Source organism: Protomyctophum parallelum (genome assembly GCF_964188405.1).
Source record: "Protomyctophum parallelum genome assembly, chromosome: 3".
Lineage (NCBI taxonomy): Eukaryota > Metazoa > Chordata > Actinopteri > Myctophiformes > Myctophidae > Protomyctophum > Protomyctophum parallelum.
The window spans coordinates 1,883,755-1,908,991 of record NC_139698.1 but is presented as its reverse complement, the minus strand read 5'-3'; the positions used below and the strand labels follow the sequence as shown (position 1 = coordinate 1,908,991).

At 43.3% G+C, this 25,237-nt stretch overlaps 1 protein-coding gene across 1 annotated transcript; it reads right to left on the bottom strand.

Annotated features, from left to right (window-relative positions):
- Nucleotides 1-4,353: 4,353 nt before the first annotated feature.
- Nucleotides 4,354-24,705, bottom strand: acbd7 (acyl-CoA binding domain containing 7). Its single transcript, XM_083760789.1, has 4 exons — nt 24,593-24,705; nt 15,474-15,591; nt 9,900-9,962; nt 4,354-6,512 (listed from the first exon to the last, which is right to left on the bottom strand). Exons 1-4 carry the CDS (start codon nt 24,602-24,604, stop codon nt 6,439-6,441), a joined length of 267 nt encoding a protein of 88 aa, XP_083616915.1. The 5' UTR covers nt 24,605-24,705; the 3' UTR covers nt 4,354-6,438.
- Nucleotides 24,706-25,237: the final 532 nt, after the last annotated feature.

Below are 25,237 nucleotides of genomic sequence, written 5' to 3'. Positions count from 1 at the left end.
CCTCCAGGAGAGAGAGAGACGCCAGTCCACAAGGCTATAGGGAGTGACCTCCAGGAGAGAGAGAGACACCGGTCCACAAGGCTAGGGAGTGACCTCCAGGAGAGAGAGAGACGCCGGTCTGGTCCACAAGGCTAGGGAGTGACCTCCAGGAGAGAGAGAGAGACGCCGGTCCACAAGGCTAGGGAGTGACCTCCAGGAGAGAGAGAGACGCCGGTCCACAAGGCTAGGGAGTGACCTTCAGGAGAGAGAGAGAGACGCCGGTCCACAAGGCTAGGGAGTGACCTCCAGGAGAGAGAGAGAGACGCCGGTCCACAAGGCTAGGGAGTGACCTCCAGGAGAGAGAGAGACGCCGGTCCACAAGGCTAGGGAGTGACCTTCAGGAGAGAGAGAGACACCGGTCCACAAGGCTAGGGAGTGACCTCCAGGAGAGAGAGAGACGCCGGTCTGGTCCACAAGGCTAGGGAGTGACCTCCAGGAGAGAGAGAGAGACGCCGGTCCACAAGGCTAGGGAGTGACCTCCAGGAGAGAGAGAGACGCCGGTCCACAAGGCTAGGGAGTGACCTCCAGGAGAGAGAGAGACGCTGGTCCACAAGGCTAGGGAGTGACCTCCAGGAGAGAGAGAGATGCCGGTCCACAAGGCTAGGGAGTGACCTCCAGGAGAGAGAGAGAGACGCCGGTCCACAAGGCTAGGGAGTGACCTCCAGGAGAGAGAGACGCCGGTCCACAAGGCTAGGGAGTGACCTCCAGGAGAGAGAGACGCCGGTCCACAAGGCTAGGGAGTGACCTCCAGGAGAAACCCAATGCAACATGAGTCATGACTGTCAATAAAAAGAGTTTATTCCCGGGCACCGCCAGTCAAATAATACCCAGGATAAATACTGGGAGCTGACAGTAGGTGTGGCCTGGCCCAGCCAGCGTGCTTCCTGGGTCCGAACATGTGGAAAACGATGGGATAAAAGGATGGCGAACACGAGTTAAGGTTGGCGAACATGCGCTGCTCTGTGCTTGCGGCTATGGTTAGGTTAGGTTGTAGAAATTAAAGCTATAGCAATATTTTTTGGTTACAACCTTTATTTTATTTTTTTAAGCACTATATCTGATAGTAATCATTGCTATCTCTGCATCTTTCCAGCTGTTTAATAGACAGAACATTGTCAGGTGGGTGGCCATGGCCAATCTTCAGTCAATCAGGAGAAAGTATAGCCATTTAACAGGTATTCAAAAATAAGGATCCTCTAGCCTCTACATATTATATATTGCATAAATACATATTTACATATTATGATGTAAATTCTCCATTCATTGGCAATGGCATTTAATGTTTGCGTTAGTATGAATCTACACCATAGCTGAATATGGGGGGCGCTATAGCGCCCCTCAGAAAAGCCCCTATAGCTGAATATAGGGGGCGCTATAGCGCCCCTCAGAAAAGCCCCTATAGCTGAATATAGGGGGCGCTATAGCACCCCTCAGAAAAGCCCCTATAGCTGAATATAGGGGGCGCTATAGCGCCCCTCAGAAAAGCCCCTATAGCTGAATATAGGGGGCGCTATAGCGCCCCTCAGAAAAGCCCCTATAGCTGAATATAGGGGGCGCTATAGCGCCCCTCAGAAAAGCCCCTATAGCTGAATATAGGGGGCGCTATAGCGCCCCTCAGAAAAGCCCCTATAGCTGAATATAGGGGGCGCTATAGCGCCCCTCAGAAAAGCCCCTATAGCTGAATATAGGGGGCGCTATAGCGCCCCTCAGAAAAGCCCCTATAGCTGAATATAGGGGGCGCTATAGCGCCCCTCAGAAAAGCCCCTATAGCTGAATATAGGGGGCGCTATAGCGCCCCTCAGAAAAGCCCCTATAGCTGAATATAGGGGGCGCTATAGCGCCCCTCAGAAAAGCCCCTATAGCTGAATATAGGGGGCGCTATAGCGCCCCTCAGAAAAGCCCCTATAGCTGAATATAGGGGGCGCTATAGCGCCCCTCAGAAAAGCCCCTATAGCTGAATATAGGGGGCGCTATAGCGCCCCTCAGAAAAGCCCCTATAGCTGAATATAGGGGGCGCTATAGCGCCCCTCAGAAAAGCCCCTATAGCTGAATATAGGGGGCGCTATAGCGCCCCTCAGAAAAGCCCCTATAGCTGAATATAGGGGGCGCTATAGCGCCCCTCAGAAAAGCCCCTATAGCTGAATATAGGGGGCGCTATAGCGCCCCTCAGAAAAGCCCCTATAGCTGAATATAGGGGGCGCTATAGCGCCCCTCAGAAAAGCCCCTATAGCTGAATATAGGGGGCGCTATAGCGCCCCTCAGAAAAGCCCCTATAGCTGAATATAGGGGGCGCTATAGCGCCCCTCAGAAAAGCCCCTATAGCTGAATATAGGGGGCGCTATAGCGCCCCTCAGAAAAGCCCCTATAGCTGAATATAGGGGGCGCTATAGCGCCCCTCAGAAAAGCCCCTATAGCTGAATATAGGGGGCGCTATAGCGCCCCTCAGAAAAGCCCCTATAGCTGAATATAGGGGGCGCTATAGCGCCCCTCAGAAAAGCCCCTATAGCTGAATATAGGGGGCGCTATAGCACCCCTCAGAAAAGCCCCTATAGCTGAATATAGGGGGCGCTATAGCGCCCCTCAGAAAAGCCCCTATAGCTGAATATAGGGGGCGCTATAGCGCCCCTCAGAAAAGCCCCTATAGCTGAATATAGGGGGCGCTATAGCACCCCTCAGAAAAGCCCCTATAGCTGAATATAGGGGGCGCTATAGCACCCCTCAGAAAAGCCCCTATAGCTGAATATAGGGGGCGCTATAGCGCCCCTCAGAAAAGCCCCTATAGCTGAATATAGGGGGCGCTATAGCGCCCCTCAGAAAAGCCCCTATAGCTGAATATAGGGGGCGCTATAGCGCCCCTCAGAAAAGCCCCTATAGCTGAATATAGGGGGCGCTATAGCACCCCTCAGAAAAGCCCCTATAGCTGAATATAGGGGGCGCTATAGCGCCCCTCAGAAAAGCCCCTATAGCTGAATATAGGGGGCGCTATAGCGCCCCTCAGAAAAGCCCCTATAGCTGAATATAGGGGGCGCTATAGCGCCCCTCAGAAAAGCCCCTATAGCTGAATATAGGGGGCGCTATAGCGCCCCTCAGAAAAGCCCCTATAGCTGAATATAGGGGGCGCTATAGCGCCCCTCAGAAAAGCCCCTATAGCTGAATATAGGGGGCGCTATAGCGCCCCTCAGAAAAGCCCCTATAGCTGAATATAGGGGGCGCTATAGCGCCCCTCAGAAAAGGACAAACGTCTATACTGTGCATTATGGAACAATCACACCTGTGTGAAGTGAGGGCCGCTCTCTAATCATCATGACATCATCTCATTCCGGCCAATCACAATTTGCGTCCTCACCTTCGTCTTCCGAGTTTGTGTTTACACAATGTGTGTGTTTACACAATGTGTGTGTTTACACAATGTGTGTGTTTACACAATGTGTGTGTTTGCAGCACAAACCCTCAAAGCTGGACATAGGAGGGGCTAGGGGCGACCCTCGGGAATAGGGTGGGAGGGGGGGACTTTAAAGGGATAGTTCAGATGTTTTGAACTTAAGCTGTATGAAATACTTGCCATTATTACAGTGTTTGCGACTGTATTAATTGATTGCCCGATTGAGTCCCGTGGTGGGAGTTCTGCTCTGGTTTTGGTCAATATTAAGTAGTTCCAGTCATTTTGTGGGGGGGGGGGGGGGGGGGGGGGCACTCAGTAAAAGTCAATTAATCCACAAAACAATAAACGTAATTTGTATTGTTGACCTATTTCTAGAATATTAGCGTGACTTTCGTTCAACTTTGACCCCTCTTTCACATGGAACTATTTTTTGGGCGTAGTGATATGGACACAAAAAACATAGTTCTGTGTGATAGAGGGGTAAAAGAAATAACGAAGGTTGCACTAATATAGAAATAGGATCAACAATACAAATAACGTTAGTTTTGTGGATTAATTTACCTTTACTGCGTGGCCCCCAGTGCACCCCCCCCCCACAAAATGACCGGAACGATATAGATATTTCACCCAAACCAGAGCAGAACTCCCACCACGGGACTCCACCAATCAGAACCAGAGCAGAACTCCCACCACGGGACTCGGGCAATCAATGAATACAGTTACAACCACTATATTAATGGCAAGTATTTCATACAACTTAAGTTAAAAAAATAACTTCACAGCGGCCAGTCAAAACATATAGTTTTAAAATAAACTCAACCCAATTAAGCAGAACACTCACACACAAGTGGACTGACATCACATGACCATTCTGTATCTACTTTATTCAAGTACAGTGTACAGCACAAGGACATGTTAAATAAATGTGTCTTTTGTGACATTCTTGTTAACAGTACCTAGACCGCATCAAAAAGTGCAGATTGTTACGAAAAACAATTATTGTTTTTCCGATTCATGCATTGGCTATCTACCCATTCTGAACGGGAACCCATTTTGGTGTTAGCATCATGTCGTGCTTTAGCTATTTAAAAATAGCAGATCTACAAGCTCATATCGCGCCACCGAGTGGCGCGATACGAGCTTGTAGGTCTGCTATTTTTGAAAAATCGAAGAACGACTGACGTAGAAACACAGCTTTATCAGAAAACTGTCAGGATGTAGAAGACGTTTATAGAATCTGATCTCAGGTCAGAATGGGTTAAGAGGTGACGAAACAGAACCGAATACATTTGAAACAAGTTGATACTTTTCCCCAGTGGAAGGAATTTTCAATTTAAATAATGTTCTATTGTTTAACCTATACAGGGATATATTTCACTTCCAAATACATTGGCTCATTTTACTGTCTATACTAGTTTTTTTCAACCAAGGTTCATGTTTTAGGTTGTTATTAGAGAAAGTAAAAGATGAGTGTTCATTTTCTTTCATTTGCTGCTTTCTTTCGTTTTAGGGATTTTAGCAGTTTTTGACAGGGGGGCGGGGGCATTCCAGCATGGGGCTAAATATGTATTTTTTTACAAAATATTATGGCGATTTTTTTAATTTTATTTACTATAGTCCTAATAAACCCCAAGAAATTACATCTGACCACAGAAGATTACGGGATCTACTGAATGTGACAAACTGACATATTGAGCCTATACACACAGTATAAGCCTTCCCCCAGTAGGCTACCTTCACATTCAGTAGATCCTGTGATCTTCTGTGGCCAGATGTAATTTCCTGGGGTTTATTAGGACTATAGTAAATAATAAATAAATAAATCACCATAAAATGTTGTAAAAAAATACATATTTAGCCCCATGCTCGAATGCCCCCGCCCCCCTGTACAAAACAGCTAAAATCCCTAAAAGGAAAGAAAGCAGCAAATGAACGAAAATTAAGACTCACCTTTTACTTTATCTAATAACAACCTAAAACATGAACCTTGGTTGAAAAAAACTAAAGTTGTCCTTTAAGTTGCTTTATACAGTAATTAAGACATTCGATAATTCATATTATCAGACAACACAGCAGTCCTGTATTATACAACCCCACTGTAACTTCAAACTCCATTTTAACCAAGTTAGATTAATCGAAAAACACCCGTTATTATTTAAAAAAAGTAAATGCAAAAAGTAATTGGAAAGAGTCACCAGAACCAAGAGGCTTGTAGATCTGCTATTTTCAAAAGATCGTTTTTATAATACATTTGAAACCTTGAAATGGGATATTCTGCATAACGAGTACTTCTACTTCGATATTTTGGTACTTTTTGATGCCAATACTTTTGTACTTTTACTCAAAGTAAATGTACAAATTCTGGACTTTTACTTGTGACAGGTATTTCTATATTACAGTATTGATACTTTTACTTTAACCCATTCAGGGCGGGAACACCTTTTGGTGTTTTAAGCATTATGTTATACCTTAGCTATTGAAAAATAGCAGATCTACAAGCTACAAGCTTGTATTTTTATTTATTTTTTAATCGTGAAAATGGGGCACACATCTTTGAATATATATTCTTTCAGAGCGAATGTTTTTAACTCAAATAAATAACATAATACAGACAATTCTGGGTGTACTTGACATGAAAAAGGTTGAGCACCACTGACATAGAAACAGAGGTTTTTCAGAAAACCTTTAGGATTTAGAAGCCTTTTTTTTTAAATTAAATCGGCCTCAGGTCGAAATGGGTTAAATGCTATTTATTTTTCCCAAATACAGTATATTAGCATTTTGCAGCAATCAAACTAAAACCTAAAACATGTTTGGGTCCTCAAACACTTATTTTGAGCCTCCAAACTCAACTTATTAAAACAGAAACCTTATTAAAAAAGGTCAATTGGTGAATATCAATCATTTCAAAATGTCATAGTGAACATTGGAATTGTTCAATTAGCTCTGTTAGATAATAGACTTAAAAAGGAAATAGTTATTGCTATATTTAATCGTTGCCTGCCTTCCTTCCTTCCTCACATCCCGTATTTGGCGATGGCTTCCTTAGCGAGTGTGATGTAGGCTGTCATGGCATCTTCTTTGGACATCCCTGTAAAGAATAAAATAAAAACACATTAATATTATTATTGTTAAAACACCCAGGACAACCCTCCCTTCTCTAAAACACCCAGGACAACCCTCCCTTCTCTAAAACACCCAGGACAACCCTCCTTTCCCTAAAACACCCAGGACAACCCTCCCTTCTCTAAAACACCCAGGACAACCCTCCCTTCTCTAAAACACCCAGGACAACCCTCCTTTATCTAAAACACCCAGGACAACCCTCCCTTCTCTAAAACACCCAGGACAACCCTCCCTTCTCTAAAACACCCAGGACAACCCTCCTTTCTCTAAAACACCCGGGACAACCCTCCTTTCTCTAAAACACCCAGGACAACCCCCCTTCTCTAAAACACCCAGGACAACCCTCCCTTCTCTAAAACACCCAGGACAACCCTCCCTTCTCTAAAACACCCAGGACAACCCTCCTTTATCTAAAACACCCAGGACAACCCTCCCTTCTCTAAAACACCCAGGACAACCCTCCCTTCTCTAAAACACCCAGGACAACCCTCCCTTCTCTAAAACACCCAGGACAACCCTCCTTTCCCTAAAACACCCAGGACAACCCTCCCTTCTCTAAAACACCCAGGACAACCCTCCTTTCTCTAAAACACCCAGGACAACCCTCCCTTCTCTAAAACACCCAGGACAACCCTCCCTTCTCTAAAACACCCAGGACAACCCTCCTTTATCTAAAACACCCAGGACAACCCTCCCTTCTCTAAAACACCCAGGAGAACCCTCCCTTCTCTAAAACACCCAGGACAACCCTCCCTTCTCTAAAACACCCTGGACAACCCTCCCTTCTCTAAAACACCCTGGACAACCCTCCCTTCTCTAAAACACCCTGGACAACCCTCCTTTCTCTAAAACACCTGGGACAACCCTCCCTTCTCTAAAACACCCTGGACAACCCTCCTTTCTCTAAAACACCCTGGACAACCATCCTTTCTCTAAAACACCCAGGACAACCCTCCTTTCTCTAAAACACCCAGGACAACCCTCCTTTCTCTAAAACACCCTGGACAACCCTCCCTTCTCTAAAACACCCTGGACAACCCTCCTTTCTCTAAAACACCCAGGACAACCCTCCTTTCTCTAAAACACCCGGGACAACCCTCCTTTCTCTAAAACACCCAGGACAACCCCCCTTCTCTAAAACACCCAGGACAACCCTCCCTTCTCTAAAACACCCAAGACAACCCTCCCTTCTCTAAAACACCCAGGACAACCCTCCTTTCTCTAAAACACCCTGGACAACCCTCCTTTCTCTAAAACACCCAGGACAACCCTCCTTTCTCTAAAACACCCAGGACAACCCTCCTTTCTCTAAAACACCCGGGACAACCCTCCTTTCTCTAAAACACCCAGGACAACCCCCCTTCTCTAAAACACCCTGGACAACCCTCCTTTCTCTAAAACACCCAGGACAACCCTCCTTTCTCTAAAACACCCAGGACAACCCTCCCTTCTCTAAAACACCCTGGACAACCCTCCTTTCTCTAAAACACCCAGGACAACCCTCCTTTCTCTAAAACACCCAGGACAACCCTCCTTTCTCTAAAACACCCGGGACAACCCTCCTTTCTCTAAAACACCCAGGACAACCCCCCTTCTCTAAAACACCCAGGACAACCCTCCCTTCTCTAAAACACCCAGGACAACCCTCCCTTCTCTAAAACACCCTGGACAACCCTCCTTTCTCTAAAACACCCAGGACAACCCTCCTTTCTCTAAAACACCCAGGACAACCCTCCTTTCTCTAAAACACCCGGGACAACCCTCCTTTCTCTAAAACACCCAGGACAACCCTCCTTTCTCTAAAACACCCAGGACAACCCTCCCTTCTCTAAAACACCCAGGACAACCCTCCTTTATCTAAAACACCCAGGACAACCCTCCTTTCTCTAAAACACCCAGGACAACCCTCCCTTCTCTAAAACACCCAGGACAACCCTCCTTTCTCTAAAACACCCAGGACAACCCTCCTTTCTCTAAAACACCCAGGACAACCCTCCCTTCTCTAAAACACCCAGGACAACCCTCCCTTCTCTAAAACACCCAGGACAACCCTCCTTTCTCTAAAACACCCAGGACAACCCTCCCTTCTCTAAAACACCCAGGACAACCCTCCTTTCTCTAAAACACCCAGGACAACCCTCCCTTCTCTAAAACACCCAGGACAACCCTCCTTTATCTAAAACACCCAGGACAACCCTCCCTTCTCTAAAACACCCAGGACAACCCTCCTTTCTCTAAAACACCCAGGACAACCCTCCTTTCTCTAAAACACCCAGGACAACCCTCCCTTCTCTAAAACACCCAGGACAACCCTCCTTTCTCTAAAACACCCAGGACAACCCTCCTTTCTCTAAAACACCCTGCAGGACAACCCTCCTTTCTCTAAAACACCCTGCAGGACAACCTTCCCTTCTCTAAAACACCCTGGACAACCCTCCTTTCTCTAAAACACCCAGGACAACCCTCCTTTCTCTAAAACACCCAGGACAACCCTCCTTTCTCTAAAACACCCGGGACAACCCTCCTTTCTCTAAAACACCCAGGACAACCCCCCTTCTCTAAAACACCCAGGACAACCCTCCCTTCTCTAAAACACCCAGGACAACCCTCCCTTCTCTAAAACACCCTGGACAACCCTCCTTTCTCTAAAACACCCAGGACAACCCTCCTTTCTCTAAAACACCCAGGACAACCCTCCTTTCTCTAAAACACCCGGGACAACCCTCCCTTCTCTAAAACACCCAGGACAACCCCCCTTCTCTAAAACACCCAGGACAACCCTCCTTTCTCTAAAACACCCAGGACAACCCTCCCTTCTGTAAAACACCCAGGACAGCCCTCCCTTCTCTAAAACACCCAGGACAACCCTCCTTTCTCTAAAACACCCAGGACAACCCTCCTTTCTCTAAAACACCCTGGACAACCCTCCCTTCTCTAAAACCCAGGACAACCCTCCTTTCTCTAAAACACCCAGGACAACCCTCCTTTCTCTAAAACACCCAGGACAACCCTCCCTTCTCTAAAACACCCAGGACAACCCTCCTTTCCCTAAAACACCCAGGACAACCCTCCCTTCTCTAAAACACCCAGGACAACCCTCCCTTTCTCTAAAACACCCAGGACAACGTTCCACACGTCCCCATTTCTCCCTTCTAGCTCCATAGCTATGGAATGCACCACCCATGCCAGGCCACGCTGCAAGACCTACAAAACTCCAGCATGTGATGCAGATGAAACGGAAGCGTCCAACCCTTACATAATATACCATTTTAAGGTAACGCAATACTATTTCAGCTAATTTTGAGCAACATTTAGAATGTTTTTTTTATACTGTTGTGGTTGTATTTTATACCTTTCCTCGAGTTCCAAGAATCCCACTTGGCTTTTCCCTTCAGGTCCATCATGCCAGGTTTATCTGTGACGACACAAACACATCAGTGGTTCGTTTGTCTGTGACGACCAGGGGGGCAGTCAGCCAGATATTTCGTGAAGCCTCATTTGAAATCGGTAGTTCATATAATGGCCTGTTGTGGTGCTGGACTGGACCCAAAAAGCCCCATAGCTCCATAGAGGCCCATGTATTTGGGCCCAACTTCACCTAGACTGTATTACCTTAATAAACATGGTCATGAATACTTTCTTCTTCCAGTCACTAGTTTAAAGTCTCATTTCTAATGTCATAATATTCTTTTTGGAAAATTATGGTCCCATTAATTCAAAAAATGACCATAAAGTCGCGTATGTTCTGAGGGGTGTGGCTACCGTTACAGTCTATGATCGGGATTCCAAAATAAAAACCAACGGAGAAGAAGGGGGGTGGGGGGGGGGGGGGGGAGTCCCGCCTCGTTGTCTGGGCCAGCCAATGGGCCAGCTGGGCTAAAACGGATCTAGAAAGATGGCGACTGTTACTGCAGCCATGTCAAGGTTTTCATGTTTCCGTATGTGTCCTCTTGGGGGCGCTCTAAGTGTGTTCAATGTGTTGTGGGTTTCCCGTTGTGTGTCTTGGTTGCACCGGTTTTGTGAATGAGAGAGGTTAGAGGTTATCTTTTGCGCTGAAGGAAATGCACTGTGCAGATCGCGGAGAGAGAAGAGAGCTCTGTGCAGAAGGACTGAAAAGTAGACTGAGAGAAGTGAAAACAAAGTAAAGTGAACTGTAAAATGTAAAGCAGAAGAAAGTTAAGTCAAGTACAAGAAATGAAGTAAAGTAAAATCGAGAAAAGAAGAGAAAGACTGAAGGATCCAAGTCGACCCCCCCCCCATTCATGTGCAAGCAGGCAAAGTGGTCAGTACTGTATTTGTTTGTGACTCTTATTGGGAAGGTTTTGTGTTCTCGTGAATGTAACAATATGTCCCAAGTTAATGTTTTGTTGTCTTGTTTTTGTATGTCAGTTCTACGGTGTTAATAAACAGCAGTAAAAAAGAACTCCGAGTCTCGTGCGATGGATGGGCGGCACAGTAGAACACTACACTGCGTTGGTGAAGGCTCCGAGCACTGCGTATCTGCGACGGTGAAGGCTCCGTGACGTCTACAGCACGCCTAGAAGACAAAGCTACACAGCACACGCTGTGAATGAGGAGGTACTGTTTGGACTGGTTGCGATAGTACAAGCCAGTTAAGGAGCAAGTGGACAGTGCTAAACAAGCAAGCTCGTTGAAGAAATTAGCACAAGGGTTCACTGCCTTTTGAGTTTCTATCGCACCAAAGTTGAATCTGTGTTTCTCCTTAAAGCAACAGCGCAGACATTTTCTTCTTGGCAATTGAATTGATACAAAATGAACAATGAATATAGTCTGAATGAAGAGACTCAAGTGAAAACACCTTTGAGGTTAACTAAAGGTCTAAGATACGTTTTATTTTTATTTTATTTGGATTACTGGATTCAGGCTCTTATGTGTATTTTTTGAATATTTAAACTATGTAACAGCAGTTCTACAGTTTTATTATTTTTGCATTTCTACAATTTTTGGGATTTAATTGATTGATGCTACACTGTTTTTTGATGTGCATTTTTGCAAGGTTTAAATATTACTAAAGGTTGTACTTTTACATTTCATATTTAGCCTATACTTATTTACATTTCAACACATTTCACTACATAAGCACTTAACATGTCACACACAAATGAAAATGCTGCACTGCCAGCTGAAGAGATCAGCCTTGCAGAAGATAGTGGAGCAGAGAAGATTACTCCACCACAGCAAACTGACACTGATGAGCAAGACAAAGCGACACCACAAAACGCACAACCTCTGTCTGGTGCAGATGCAGCCAGAAGGAAAAGCCAGCGTGTAAGAACCCCCTCTGAGAAGGGAAAGGCCCTACTAGAAGATAAATTGAACGATTTGAGAATGCATCTTGTAAAGGTGTATACAAGATGGAAGTTCTACATCAATGGCTTGAAACGATCCATTAAGAGCCATGAGGCTACTGATTTGATTGAAGAAGTGATGAGTGCAATCAATACCAGTCAAGCTGATGTTGACGGTATTTATCTACAGATGATGTCCATCTCAACTCCTGACCCTGAAATCTGGAGAATGAATGACACATGCCATGCACTCACTAAAACTGCAAATTTGAATGCTCAACACTACTTTGGAAGTAATGATGAAGCCATACACTGGCCTGACCATGAGTCTGTTTTTGATGTGTCCAGCGTTGCCTCGGCTAGTTCATGCAAGTCAAAAACCTCTTCTAAGAGTTCAAAGTACGACAAACAACAAGCAGCAGCTGAAGTTGCAGCTTCAAAGGAAGTACTCAAAATAATGAAGACACAACATCAACAAGAGGAAGAAATACAAAGACTCGAAGCAGAAGATCAAAGAAAGAAGGCTGAAAGAGAAGTGTTGGAAAAGGAAATTGAAGCAGAAAATGCTAGAAAGAAGGCTGAAAGAGAAGTGTTGGAAAAGGAAATTGAAGCAGAAAATGCTAGAAAAAGAGTTCACTTTGTTTCAGAAACTGCTGCCATACGGATGAAGCTGGAAGAGAAAAGGAAAGAAGTGGAACGGTTGGAGGAACTAAAAAGGCACAACGCAGCACAAGCAAGACTGCAAGTGTATTTAGACAGTGATCACAGTGACGAAGAAGAGCATGTGTCAGCTGCTTCCCCACAACAAGGCCAAGGCCAGCCAAGAACCCCAGTTTCTCCCTATCTACCACTCGCACTCAACCCTTTAAGTCAACCCTTTCATCCCCCTCAACAAGTACAGCATTCCCAAACACACTCTGCTCAACAAGCAGCAGCCACTCAAGTCCAGTTCCCAAGTCAAGTTAAAGTCACCACTACCTCTCCCCCAGGTCTTTCCATGTTCACCTCAGTTTCCACACCACAAGTCACTTTTAGTAAAGTTACTGCAAGTCATCAAGCCAACCCCATTCAACCTCCCACACCAAAACCACATGTTAACCAAGCTCCAATCACCCAATCAGCCACAACCACTACCTCTAATGAAGTTTCCAATGACCTTGTGAGAATGCTTGCTGAAGCTATCACAGCAAATCGGATTCCAATACCAGAACCGTCTGTTTTCACAGGAGATCCCCTCAATTATACTGATTGGAAACTTTCTTTCGCAACATTGATTGATCGCAAGAACCTGCCAACACAAGACTTCCTGCGCAAGTATGTTGGTGGCTCGGCCAAGAGAGCCATTGAAGGACATTTCCTAGCAGGAACAGAAGCTGCGTATCTTGCTGCATGGCATACACTTGAAGACAGATTTGGTAATCCATTCATAATTGGCAAATCATACCGTGACAAGATCCACTCATGGCCCAAAATTGGCACAAAGGACAGTGAAGATCTTCGTGATTTTGTGGATTTCCTGAGCAGCGTTGAATCAGCCATGCCCTATGTTCAAGGTTTACAAGCACTCAACGACTGCATGGAGAACCAAAAGATGGCTGCCAAATTACCTGACTGGTTGAGCTCAGGTTGGAATAGAAGAGTCACAATGTTTCAAGATGAACACCAAATGTTCCCTGATTTCAGTTACTTCATACGTTTTCTTACCCTTGAGGCTCGAATTGCATGCAATCCTATTACGTCATTACAAGCAATAAAGCCAGCAGAACAAGGAAGATCTAAGCCAACAGAAAGAGACTATAAGTCTCAACAGGATCGCAAGTGTCATGCTAACACTTTCACTACTAGCTCAAGTGAGACAGGTATCATGTGCATGTTTTGTAAGAAGCAAGGCCACACTCTGGATGAATGTCGCAAGATAATGGAAAAGTCTATCGAAGAAAGAGTGAAGTTTGTGCAACTGGAGAAGTTATGTTTTGGTTGCCTTAATACTGGCCACTACTCCAGACAATGTACATCTAGAACCGTGTGCGCCTCATGTGGAAAATCTCATCCAACATGCTTACATGAAGATCGTGACAAGGACCAAGAACAAAGAAGAAGAGCGAACCAAGTACAGTCGAATGAAAGTAAGGGTGTCTCAGATGAAGAGTCTGAACCAATACAGACTGTTACTTCCAATAGAGTCGTTCAAGAAAGGAACAGCGCTTGCACCTCACCTATTGTTCCAGTATATGTTTCCACAGCCACTGAACCAGACAAGGAAGTTCTAGTGTATGCTTTGCTGGACACTCAGAGCGACACTACCTTCATCTGTGCATTTGAGTGCAAGGGATTTCAGGCTTCATTTTACGTTCATGTTAGACCCGGGGAACGCTTTGTCCATATTTTTTTACAGTCTATGGTGACGACACAAACACATCAGTGGTTCTCAAACTATTTCATGCCAAAAATGATCTGTATTTGGCTGCTGACCCCCATCTGAAACCAGGGACCCCCCCCCCCCCCCAGAAGCAAAGATACGAGTTAAAAATGTCCGCTGTAAAATAATATATATTCAAAGAGAACGTTATAAACTCACCGACATAATTGCATTGAAGCTGTAAGAAAATCTCAAATTATCCTCTTCCTACGTATTATGCGCAAAGTTTGTTTCATGAAAATCCACTGTTATATGAGCTACTTTGTGTCAAGATATTCCATGCACGTGATTATGTATCAAAGCGTTGTTGGAGTTTGGAAGCGCTCGTTTTCAATAACGCAACCTTCTGCTGCCTGCTGCATTACGTGACATTTCAAAGCAGGGCTGCTGAGTGATTTCCAACGAGCGCTTCCAAACTCCAACTCCAACATCCAACAGGTAAAAAATAATCAAATGATTCACATGCACAGAATGTCAGAAAGTATAGCTGATAACATGTCTAAGGTGGAACAAAACTCTTTGCAGATAGAAAGATTTTTAATTAAATTAAATTTAAGCTTTTTGTACAGCTGCAATGTTGGTGATAGTTTAACGTTGTTTAATACGATCAGATTTAGGACTTTTCTGTTTGGATGTATGGGCTAATGGCAGGTGTTGCAATCCTAGTATTGCAAATTGTGGCTACAGCCAAACCTTAGCCATCCCTTTTGACATTTAAAAATCACACCCCTGTGAAGTGAGGGGCGCTCTTATCATCAAACATCATCTCATTCCGGCCAATCACAATGTGCGTTACTGTAGTTGTCCATGTAATGAATGAGGCCTGTACTGTAAACTGTACCAATATCAATGTCTAGTTTCCAGTAGGGGCGGCGGTGGCTCAGGGGTAGAGTGCCTGGATGGCTAACCGTAAGGTTGCCAGTTCGAACCCTGTGGGCTCCCCCAGAGTTACTGTCGAAGTGTCCTTGAGCAAGACACTGAACCCCTAATTGCTCCCGATGTGCTGGTTGGTGCCTTGCATGGTTTCCGCTGCCATCGGTGTATGAATGTGTGTGTGAATGGGTGAATGTAATGCACAATCTATGTAAAGCGCCTTGGATAAAGGCTATATAAATGCACCATTTACCATTTACCATGTAATAGGCCTGTACTGTACCAATATTAATGTCTAGTTTCCATGTAATAGACTGTACTGTACCAATATCAATGTCTCCAGCGTTGGCCTGTTTGTAAAGTCCGTACATGTCCAGCAGCTCCTGGTCAGAAGGTCTGGTTTTCACGTTCTTCACATCCACTGCTACCTTGTCAAAATCTGCCTGCAGGACGCACGCACACACACACACACACACACACACACACACACACACACGCACGCACGCACACGCACACACACACACACACACACACACGCACGCACGCACGCACGCACACACACACACACACGCGCGCACAGTGTCAAATAGTGTTCATTTCACCCTGACAGTGAACAAACGGAACCAAAATTAACTTTGTCCCCCATACAGTATATGGGGACTCCCCATATACTGTATGGGGGACAAGGGGAGACCAACCTAGTCCCCATATATGGGGGACAATTAAGGGGAGACCAGCCTAGTCCCCATATATGGGGGACAAGGGGAGACCAACCTAGTCCCCATATATGGGGGACAAGGGGAGACCAACCTAGTCCCCATATATGGGGGACAAGGGGAGACCAACCTAGTCCCCATATATGGGGGACAAGGGGAGACCAACCTAGTCCCCATATATGGGGGACAAGGGGAGAGCAACCTAGTCCCCATATATGGGGGACAATTAAGGGGAGACCAACCTAGTCCCCATATATGGGGGACAAGGGGAGACCAACCTAGTCCCCATATATGGGGGACAAGGGGAGACCAACCTAGTCCCCATATATGGGGGACAAGGGGAGAGCAACCTAGTCCCCATATATGGGGGACAATTAAGGGGAGACCAACCTAGTCCCCATATATGGGGGACAAGGGGAGACCAACCTAGTCCCCATATATGGGGGACAATTAAGGGGAGACCAACCTAGTCCCCATATATGGGGGACAATTAAGAGGAGACCAACCTAGTCCCCATATATGGGGGACAAGGGGAGACCAACCTAGTCCCCATATATGGGGGACAAGGGGAGACCAACCTAGTCCCCATATATGGGGGACAAGGGGAGAGCAACCTAGTCCCCATATATGGGGGACAAGGGGAGACCAACCTAGTCCCCATATATGGGGGACAAGGGGAGACCAACCTAGTCCCCATATTATGGGGGACAAGGGGAGACCAACCTAGTCCCCATATATGGGGGACAAGGTGAGACCAACCTAGTCCCCATATATGGGGGACAATTAAGGGGAGACCAACCTAGTCCCCATATATGGGGGACAATTAAGGGGAGACCAACCTAGTCCCCATATATGGGGGACAATTAAGAGGAGACCAACCTAGTCCCCATATATGGGGGACAATTAAGGGGAGACCAACCTAGTCCCCATATATGGGGGACAAGGGGAGACCAACCTAGTCCCCATATATGGGGGACAAGGGGAGACCAACCTAGTCCCCATATATGGGGGACAAGGGGAGACCAACCTAGTCCCCATATATGGGGGACAAGGGGAGACCAACCTAGTCCCCATATATGGGGGACAAGGGGAGAGCAACCTAGTCCCCATATATGGGGGACAAGGGGAGACCAACCTAGTCCCCATATATGGGGGACAAGGGGAGACCAACCTAGTCCCCATATATGGGGGACAAGGGGAGACCAACGGACTTGAACTCAGTGTGTGTCCAGTGGAAACCTCGTATGAATCTGATCTCAGGTCAGAATGGGTTCATCAGACCAATGTGTGTCCAGTGGAAAACCTCGTATGAATCTGATCTCAGGTCAGAATGGGTTAATGGGTTGAAGACACTCTAGAGTGTGAATGAGAAACTGAACCAGAACCAGAACCCAGGAAGGAAGGAGGCAGCTTTTAGCCCACATTACACAGACAAACAATAGGCTCTTATTATTCAGCAGCCTCTGTGTTCCATAATGAGATGTACAAAGGGCCTGCTCTACTGGATGTGGGCCACGTCATTATGGCCTTTACAATAACATGGATCTATATATCTGAACATTATGGCCTTTACAATAACATGGATCTATATATCTGAATATTATGGCCTTTACAATAACATGGATCTATATATCTGAACATTATGGCCTTTACAATAACATGGATCTATATATCTGAACATTATGGCCTTTACAATAACATGGATCTATATATCTGAACATTATGGTCTGTACAATAACATGGATCTATATATCTGAATATTATGGTCTGTACAATAACATGGATCTATATATCTGAACATTATGGTCTGTACAATAACATGGATCTATATATCTGAATATTATGGTCTGTACAATAACATGGATCTATATATCTGAATATTATGGTCTTTACAATAACATGGATCTATATATCTGAACATTATGGCCTTTACAATAACATGGATCTATATATCTGAACATTATGGTCTGTACAATAACATGGATCTATATATCTGAATATTATGGCCTGTACAATAACATGGATCTATATATCTGAATATTATGGTCTGTACAATAACATGGATCTATATATCTGAACATTATGGCCTTTACAATAACATGGATCTATATATCTGAATATTATGGCCTGTACAATAACATGGATCTATATATCTGAATATTATGGTCTGTACAATAACATGGATCTATATATCTGAATATTATGGTCTGTACAATAACATGGATCTATATATCTGAATATTATGGTCTTTACAATAACATGGATCTATATATCTGAACATTATGGCCTTTACAATAACATGGATCTATATATCTGAATATTATGGCCTTTACAATAACATGGATCTATATATCTGAACATTATGGTCTTTACAATAACATGGATCTATATATCTGAATATTATGGCCTTTACAATAACATGGATCTATATTTCTGAATATTATGGTCTGTACAATAACATGGATCTATATATCTGAACATTATGGTCTGTACAAGAAGCATTTCAATAACATGGATCTATATATCTGAACATTATGGCCTTTACAATAACATGGATCTATATATCTGAATATTATGGCCTTTACAATAACATGGATCTATATATCTGAATATTATGGTCTGTACAATAACATGGATCTATATATCTGAACATTATGGCCTTTACAATAACATGGATCTATATATCTGAACATTATGGTCTGTACAAGAAGCATTTCAATAACATGGATCTATATATCTGAATATTATGGCCTTTACAATAACATGGATCTATATATCTGAATATTATGGCCTTTACAATAACATGGATCTATATATCTGAACATTATGGTCTGTACAATAACATGGATCTATATATCTGAATATTATGGTCTTTACAATAACATGGATCTATATATCTGAACATTATGGTCTTTACAAAAACATGGATCTATATATCTGAACATTATGGTCTGTACAATAACATGGATCTATATATCTGAATATTATGGCCTTTACAATAACATGGATCTATATATCTGAATATTATGGTCTTTACAATAACATGGATCTATATATCTGAATATTATGGCCTTTACAATAACATGGATCTATATATCTGAATATTATGGCCTTTACAATAACATGGATCTATATATCTGAACATTATGGTCTTTACAAAAACATGGATCTATATATCTGAACATTATGGTCTGTACAATAACATGGATCTATATATCTGAACATTATGGCCTTTACAATAACATGGATCTATATATCTGAATATGAATCTTTACAAGGAGAATTTCAATAACATGGATCTATATATCTGAATATTATGGTCTTTACAATAACATGGATCTATATATCTGAATATTATGGCCTTTACAATAACATGGATCTATATATCTGAATATGAATCTTTACAAGGAGAATTTCAATAACATGGATCTATATATCTGAATATTATGGCCTTTACAATAACATGGATCTATATATCTGAACATTATGGTCTGTACAATAACATGGATCTATATATCTGAATATTATGGCCTTTACAATAACATGGATCTATATATCTGAACATTATGGTCTGTACAATAACATGGATCTATATATCTGAATATTATGGCCTTTACAATAACATGGATCTATATATCTGAATATTATGGTCTGTACAATAACATGGATCTATATATCTGAATATTATGGCCTTTACAATAACATGGATCTATATATCTGAATATTATGGTCTGTACAATAACATGGATCTATATATCTGAATAGTATGGTCTGTACAAGGAGACTTTCAATAACATGGATCTATATATCTGAACATTATGGTCTTTACAATAACATGGATCTATATATCTGAATAGTATGGTCTGTACAAGGAGACTTTCAATAACATGGATCTATATATCTGAACATTATGGTCTTTACAATAACATGGATCTATATATCTGAATAGTATGGTCTGTACAAGGAGACTTTCAATAACATGGATCTATATATCTGAACATTATGGTCTTTACAATAACATGGATCTATATATCTGAATATTATGGTCTTTACAAGGATAATTTCAATAACATTAATCTATATATCTGAATATTAATCTTTACAAGGAGCATTTCAATAACATGGATCTATATATCTGAATATTAATCTTTACAAGGAGCATTTCAATAACATGGATCTATATATCTGAATATTAATCTTTACAAGGAGCATTTCAATAACATTAATCTATATATCTGAATATTATGGTCTTTACAAGGAGAATTTCAATAACATGGATCTATATCTGAACTCTTATAGTTGGCCTCAAACAGTTGAAGCCTTATTCCATTCTCCCAGATGTAAGAGGCTATTCAAATCATTACGTAATGGGTTGTAAAGTGTTCTCCTTTTGTATTTAATCTCCCTAAAACGTGCAACACGTACACACATTGTACGACGTCTCTGAGTGAGTCTGACTCCATTAATGACGTATAGCCTATAATACGTCTCTGAGTGAGTCTGACTCCATTAATGACGTATAGCCTATAATACGACATCATTTTATTGAGCATTCTTTTACACACCTATAGTCTAAGCGCACCGTAGTCTAAGCGCACCGTAGTCTAAGCGCACCGTAGTCTAAGCGCACCGTAGTCTAAGCGCACACCGTAGTCTAAGCGCACACCGTAGTCTAAGCGCACCGTAGTCTAAGCGCACCGTAGTCTAAGCGCACCGTAGTCTAAGCGCACCGTAGTCTAAGCGCACCGTAGTCTAAGCGCACCGTAGTCTAAGCGCACCGTAGTCTAAGCGCGCACCGTAGTCTAAGCGCGCACCGTAGTCTAAGCGCGCACCGTAGTCTAAGCGCACCGTAGTCTAAGCGCACCGTAGTCTAAGCGCACCGTAGTCTAAGCGCACCGTAGTCTAAGCGCACCGTAGTCTAAGCGCTCCGTAGTCTAAGCGCACGCACAAACAACCCATGTGATATTGAGAAGCATCACTAGGACGACTGATTATCAATTATTTAAACCCCATTCTGACCTGAGATCAGATTCATACGAGGTTTCCACTGGACACACACTGCTGGTCTGATGAACCCATTCTGACCTGAGATCAGATTCTAAAAAAATGTCAGTCGTTCTGCTATTTTTCAATAGCTAAAGCATAACATGATGCTGACACCAAAATGGGTTCCCGTCTAAAATGGGTGAACAGCAATGTCCTCTCTGTGCTTGACTAAGGCCCCTTTTCCACTATGGGGTGGAACCAGAACCAGAACCAGAACTTTCCAGGACCCAGAACTACCAAGAACCATGTGTAGTTCCAGAACCAAGTTCTGCTTCCGTTTCCATATAACCAGAACCCCCTCCCCCCCCCCCTATTCCCCCACTGCTGAGTAGCTCGGCCAGCAGGGACACCCCCCCCCCCCCCCCCTGGCACGGCCGGGGGGTTCCCGGAATACAGAGATATTCATGTTTAAATAATGACTGGTTATTATATTCAACAGTGGTGGAAAGTAGCTATGTATATTGTATTGTACTTAAATACATTTCGGCCATTTGAAAATAGACAATCTACAAGCTCGATGAGACACATGTGAGCTTGTAGATTGTCTATTTTCAAATTTATTTGCTTTATTGTACTTTTCTAAACCAATAATATGAACATATTTTTATATGCCACATGTCACATATGCCACAGCTGTCACATATATTTCCTATACATAATACATATACTGTATATGCACATACTGTAGTGTATGAACATGGATGCAGCATACATTCTGCATATAGGCTATATTTGCCGCTATATAGGCTATATTTGCCCCATTCCATGTGGGGAGTGGGAAAACAGTAAAACACCCGTTTAAATGCATTAGACCAGTTGTTCTCCAACCTTTACCTGTCTACAATATTTTGCTTAAACGGCAAGAGAAAAATTAATCTCGTATAGCTCATATGATGCTAAATGATAATCCACCTTTTGAATATAGCATTTAACATGAGTGTAGGTTGCAATTATAGTGCCTCTTGAGCAGATTGTGCCATAACATCCAGTCCAGTTGTAATGTCAATATCAAGAAATGTGCAAATACAAATCATTTAACCGTTGTGCTAGTTGAATTTAATTATTCCAGTGTTTAGTATTGTGTACAGCACATTTCTAGTAATGATATGCCTAATGCCTTGCCCTGAAAAAAAAAAGTCTAGTGCACACTACTGTCCGTGTATAAAACAATATACTCTACTAATCTCCAGTAGCATTAGCCTCATAATATTGTGCTTCTGTTCTGACAATTTAGAATAGATCATGGCTCTCTCACACACACACACACACACACCCCCCCCGGACACCCCTCTCTGCAGTTAGCCTAGCTGTTAGCGGTAGAACAACAACTGCAAGCAAACTCGTCGCGACAGCTTTATGGCTCTCTCTCTCCCTCACGCACACACACGCTCTTTCTCTCCCTCTCTCGTGGCCATAGCGTTTCTGTGGGCTTTTCCAGGTTATTTTTCTGTGTGTCCGCGGCGCTGTGTCGCACTCAGAAGTTTAAAATGTGTGGTGTTGTGTTGTGTGGCTGACTGGCTGTGCGCTTCGCCTCGCTCCGGTCTCCTCAGTGTTGTCACCTCAGCTCAACCAATCGAGAGCAGCAGCGCTGCTGGCCCCGCCCATAGGTTCCCAGAACTCAGTGTTAGTACTACCTCAAAAGCAGGGCCGGTAAAAGGTTCTGAGAACCTGGTCTGAAACCGTGCCGTACCGCGCTGTGCGCTGTGGAAACAAACTCAGAACTAAAAAAAATAGGTTCAGGTTCTGGATAGTTCTGGTTCCACCCCATAGTGGAAAAGGGGCCTTACTGTGTTTGTTTTTTTTACCAGGTAGCACTTTGTTTGGGATTCCTTGTGAATGAAAAGTGCATTACAAATAAAACTGATTATTATTTACTTATTATGATTATGATTATTATTTATTAGTACAGTAGGTGTAGTTTTGGGGATACATTTCACGTTTCAATCTCCTGCTTCATATGAAACACTGTTGTGGTTAATTAATACATTCTCTTGTAGATGTTGTAAAATAATCAATTGGTAGATAGTAGTGTCATTAAGCAGTAGTACTGTAGATGTAAAATACTCAATTGGTAGATTGTAGTGTCATTAAGCAGTAGTAATGGTACTGTAGATGTTGTAAACATTACATTCTTGAGAACTATATATATATGTATAACTAGGCTACCTGGAACACCATATTTTCAGATGGGGGTTTAACTAGGCTACCTGGAACACCATATTCTCAGACGGGGGTTTAACTAGGCTACCTGGAACACCATATTTTCAGATGGGGGTTTAATTAGGCTACCTGGAACACCATATTTTCAGATGGGGGTTTAACTAGGCTACCTGGAACACCATATTCTCAGACGGGGGTTTAACTAGGCTACCTGGAACACCATATTCTCAGATGGGGGTTTAACTAGGCTACCTGGAACACCATATTCTCAGATGGGGGTTTAACTAGGCTACCTGGAACACCATATTCTCAGATGGGGGTTTAACTAGGCTACCTGGAACACCATATTTTCAGATGGGGGTTTAACTAGGCTACCTGGAACACCATATTCTCAGATGGGGGTTTAACTAGGCTACCTGGAACACCATATTTTCAGATGGGGGTTTAACTAGGCTACCTGGAACACCATATTTTCAGATGGGGGTTTAACGATTTAGAAGGCATTTGTAGAATCGTCCTGAGGTCTAAATGGCAGTATAGGCTAGTACAGTAGATGGCTGCTGTATTTTAGCAGCAACATTACAGTACATTCTAATGTATACTGTAAAGGCCATCAATCCGTCATCTAGGATTCCTCTATAGCTCCACATTCACTCATTCAGTAGTGAAATGAATGCAGACGCAAGATGCAAGTTATGCATCTCTGTCTAAAAAAAAAGAAAATAGTTATTTTTGGAGCAATTCTCACGACATGAGAGACTCACTTAGTTTAAAACCACCTTTTAATATTACGTGTTTTCATGAAATAAATCCCAATGTAGATGCTGGTATAGCCAATAGCCTACATACATTCAATAATATCACACACATTGCAGGAGTTGATTGTCATATACTGTATACATTTGAGGAGGACTTCTAAGATGCAAAAAAGGATGCAGGCCATAATATTATTGTAGGCCTATAGTTTGGTGGCCCATGGAGACAGTTCTCCACATTCACCCCCACCACCTAACAACGACATCCATCCATGCAGCACAGCAGGGCCCAGCTAGTTCTGGTCCTTCTATGGTTCTGCCCATGGAGCAAAGCAGGGCCCAGCTCTGGTCCATAGCCCTAACAACAACATCCATCCATCCACCTGCCCATGGAGCAAAGCAGGGCCCAGCTCTGGTCCATAGCCCTAACAACAACATCCATCCATCCACCTGCCCATGGAGCAAAGCAGGGCCCAGCTATAGTTCTGGTCCATAGCCCTAATGCTGGGCAGAACCATAGAAGCATTTAATAGGACTATATGGACCAGAGCTATAGGGTCCAGCATGCAGTGGCCATGCCGTTCTCCTGATATACGATGCATTTTAATTGAATGTAAAACAGCTGATTTACATACAGTACGAAATGCAACTATAACGGTGCAACGGATCATGCATTCTTTCATCCCATCTGCATTCCTTCCTATATCATATATCAGGCCAGCAATAATAAACAATAAGAGATCATATTATTAATATTAATATTTTACCTGAAGAGACATTGTCAGCAGTCAGCAGCGGCTCTGCAGCGGCATCAAAGTGCAGTGGGTTCGGCTTGTGTTTCTGTTTCTGGACGGGTCGGCAGGCTCGGGTTGCACCGGACCACACTGACCAATCAGAACTGTCTGTCTGCCGCACAGAGGGCGGGACCAACGGCTGGCAAGACGGCTTTGAAGAATTCCGATTGGTTTTCTCTGAGCACTGTCTGTGATTGGCTGGGACGGTTGTCAGTCAGTGGATGGGACTTAAACAATGACGACATTAACATGCACCACCAACGGACATAATAATAATTATAATAATAATAATTATTATTATTATTATATACCATACATGAATACCATTATAATAACTATTAAAGACTAAACATTTTGATATTTAGTCGACTATTAAAGACTAGACTAATTGACTAAACAATTTCAGATGGGCTAAAATATAGCTCAAAAATAGGACTAAAACTAAATGGTGTGAAAGACTAAACTAGAATTAGTTGTCAGAATGACCACGCATGGAATCCATTATATATCAATCTTTGTATTTTAATATATAATTAAACTGCTTGCAAACAGCAGCATGGGCTCGCTGTTAACCCCCCCCCCCCCCCAAAAAGAAACTCATTGGTGTGATTTAAAAAA

What these genes read in the sequence shown, in the direction of transcription:
- acbd7 (XM_083760789.1), bottom strand. An exon ending in CGCTGGAGACATTGATATTG is followed by an intron (nt 9,963 to 15,473) that starts GTACAGTACAGT and finishes GTGTCGTCACAG; the next exon opens with ATAAACCTGGCATGATGGAC. An exon ending in TTCTTGGAACTCGAGGAAAG is followed by an intron (nt 6,513 to 9,899) that starts GTATAAAATACA and finishes TATTCTTTACAG; the next exon opens with GGATGTCCAAAGAAGATGCC.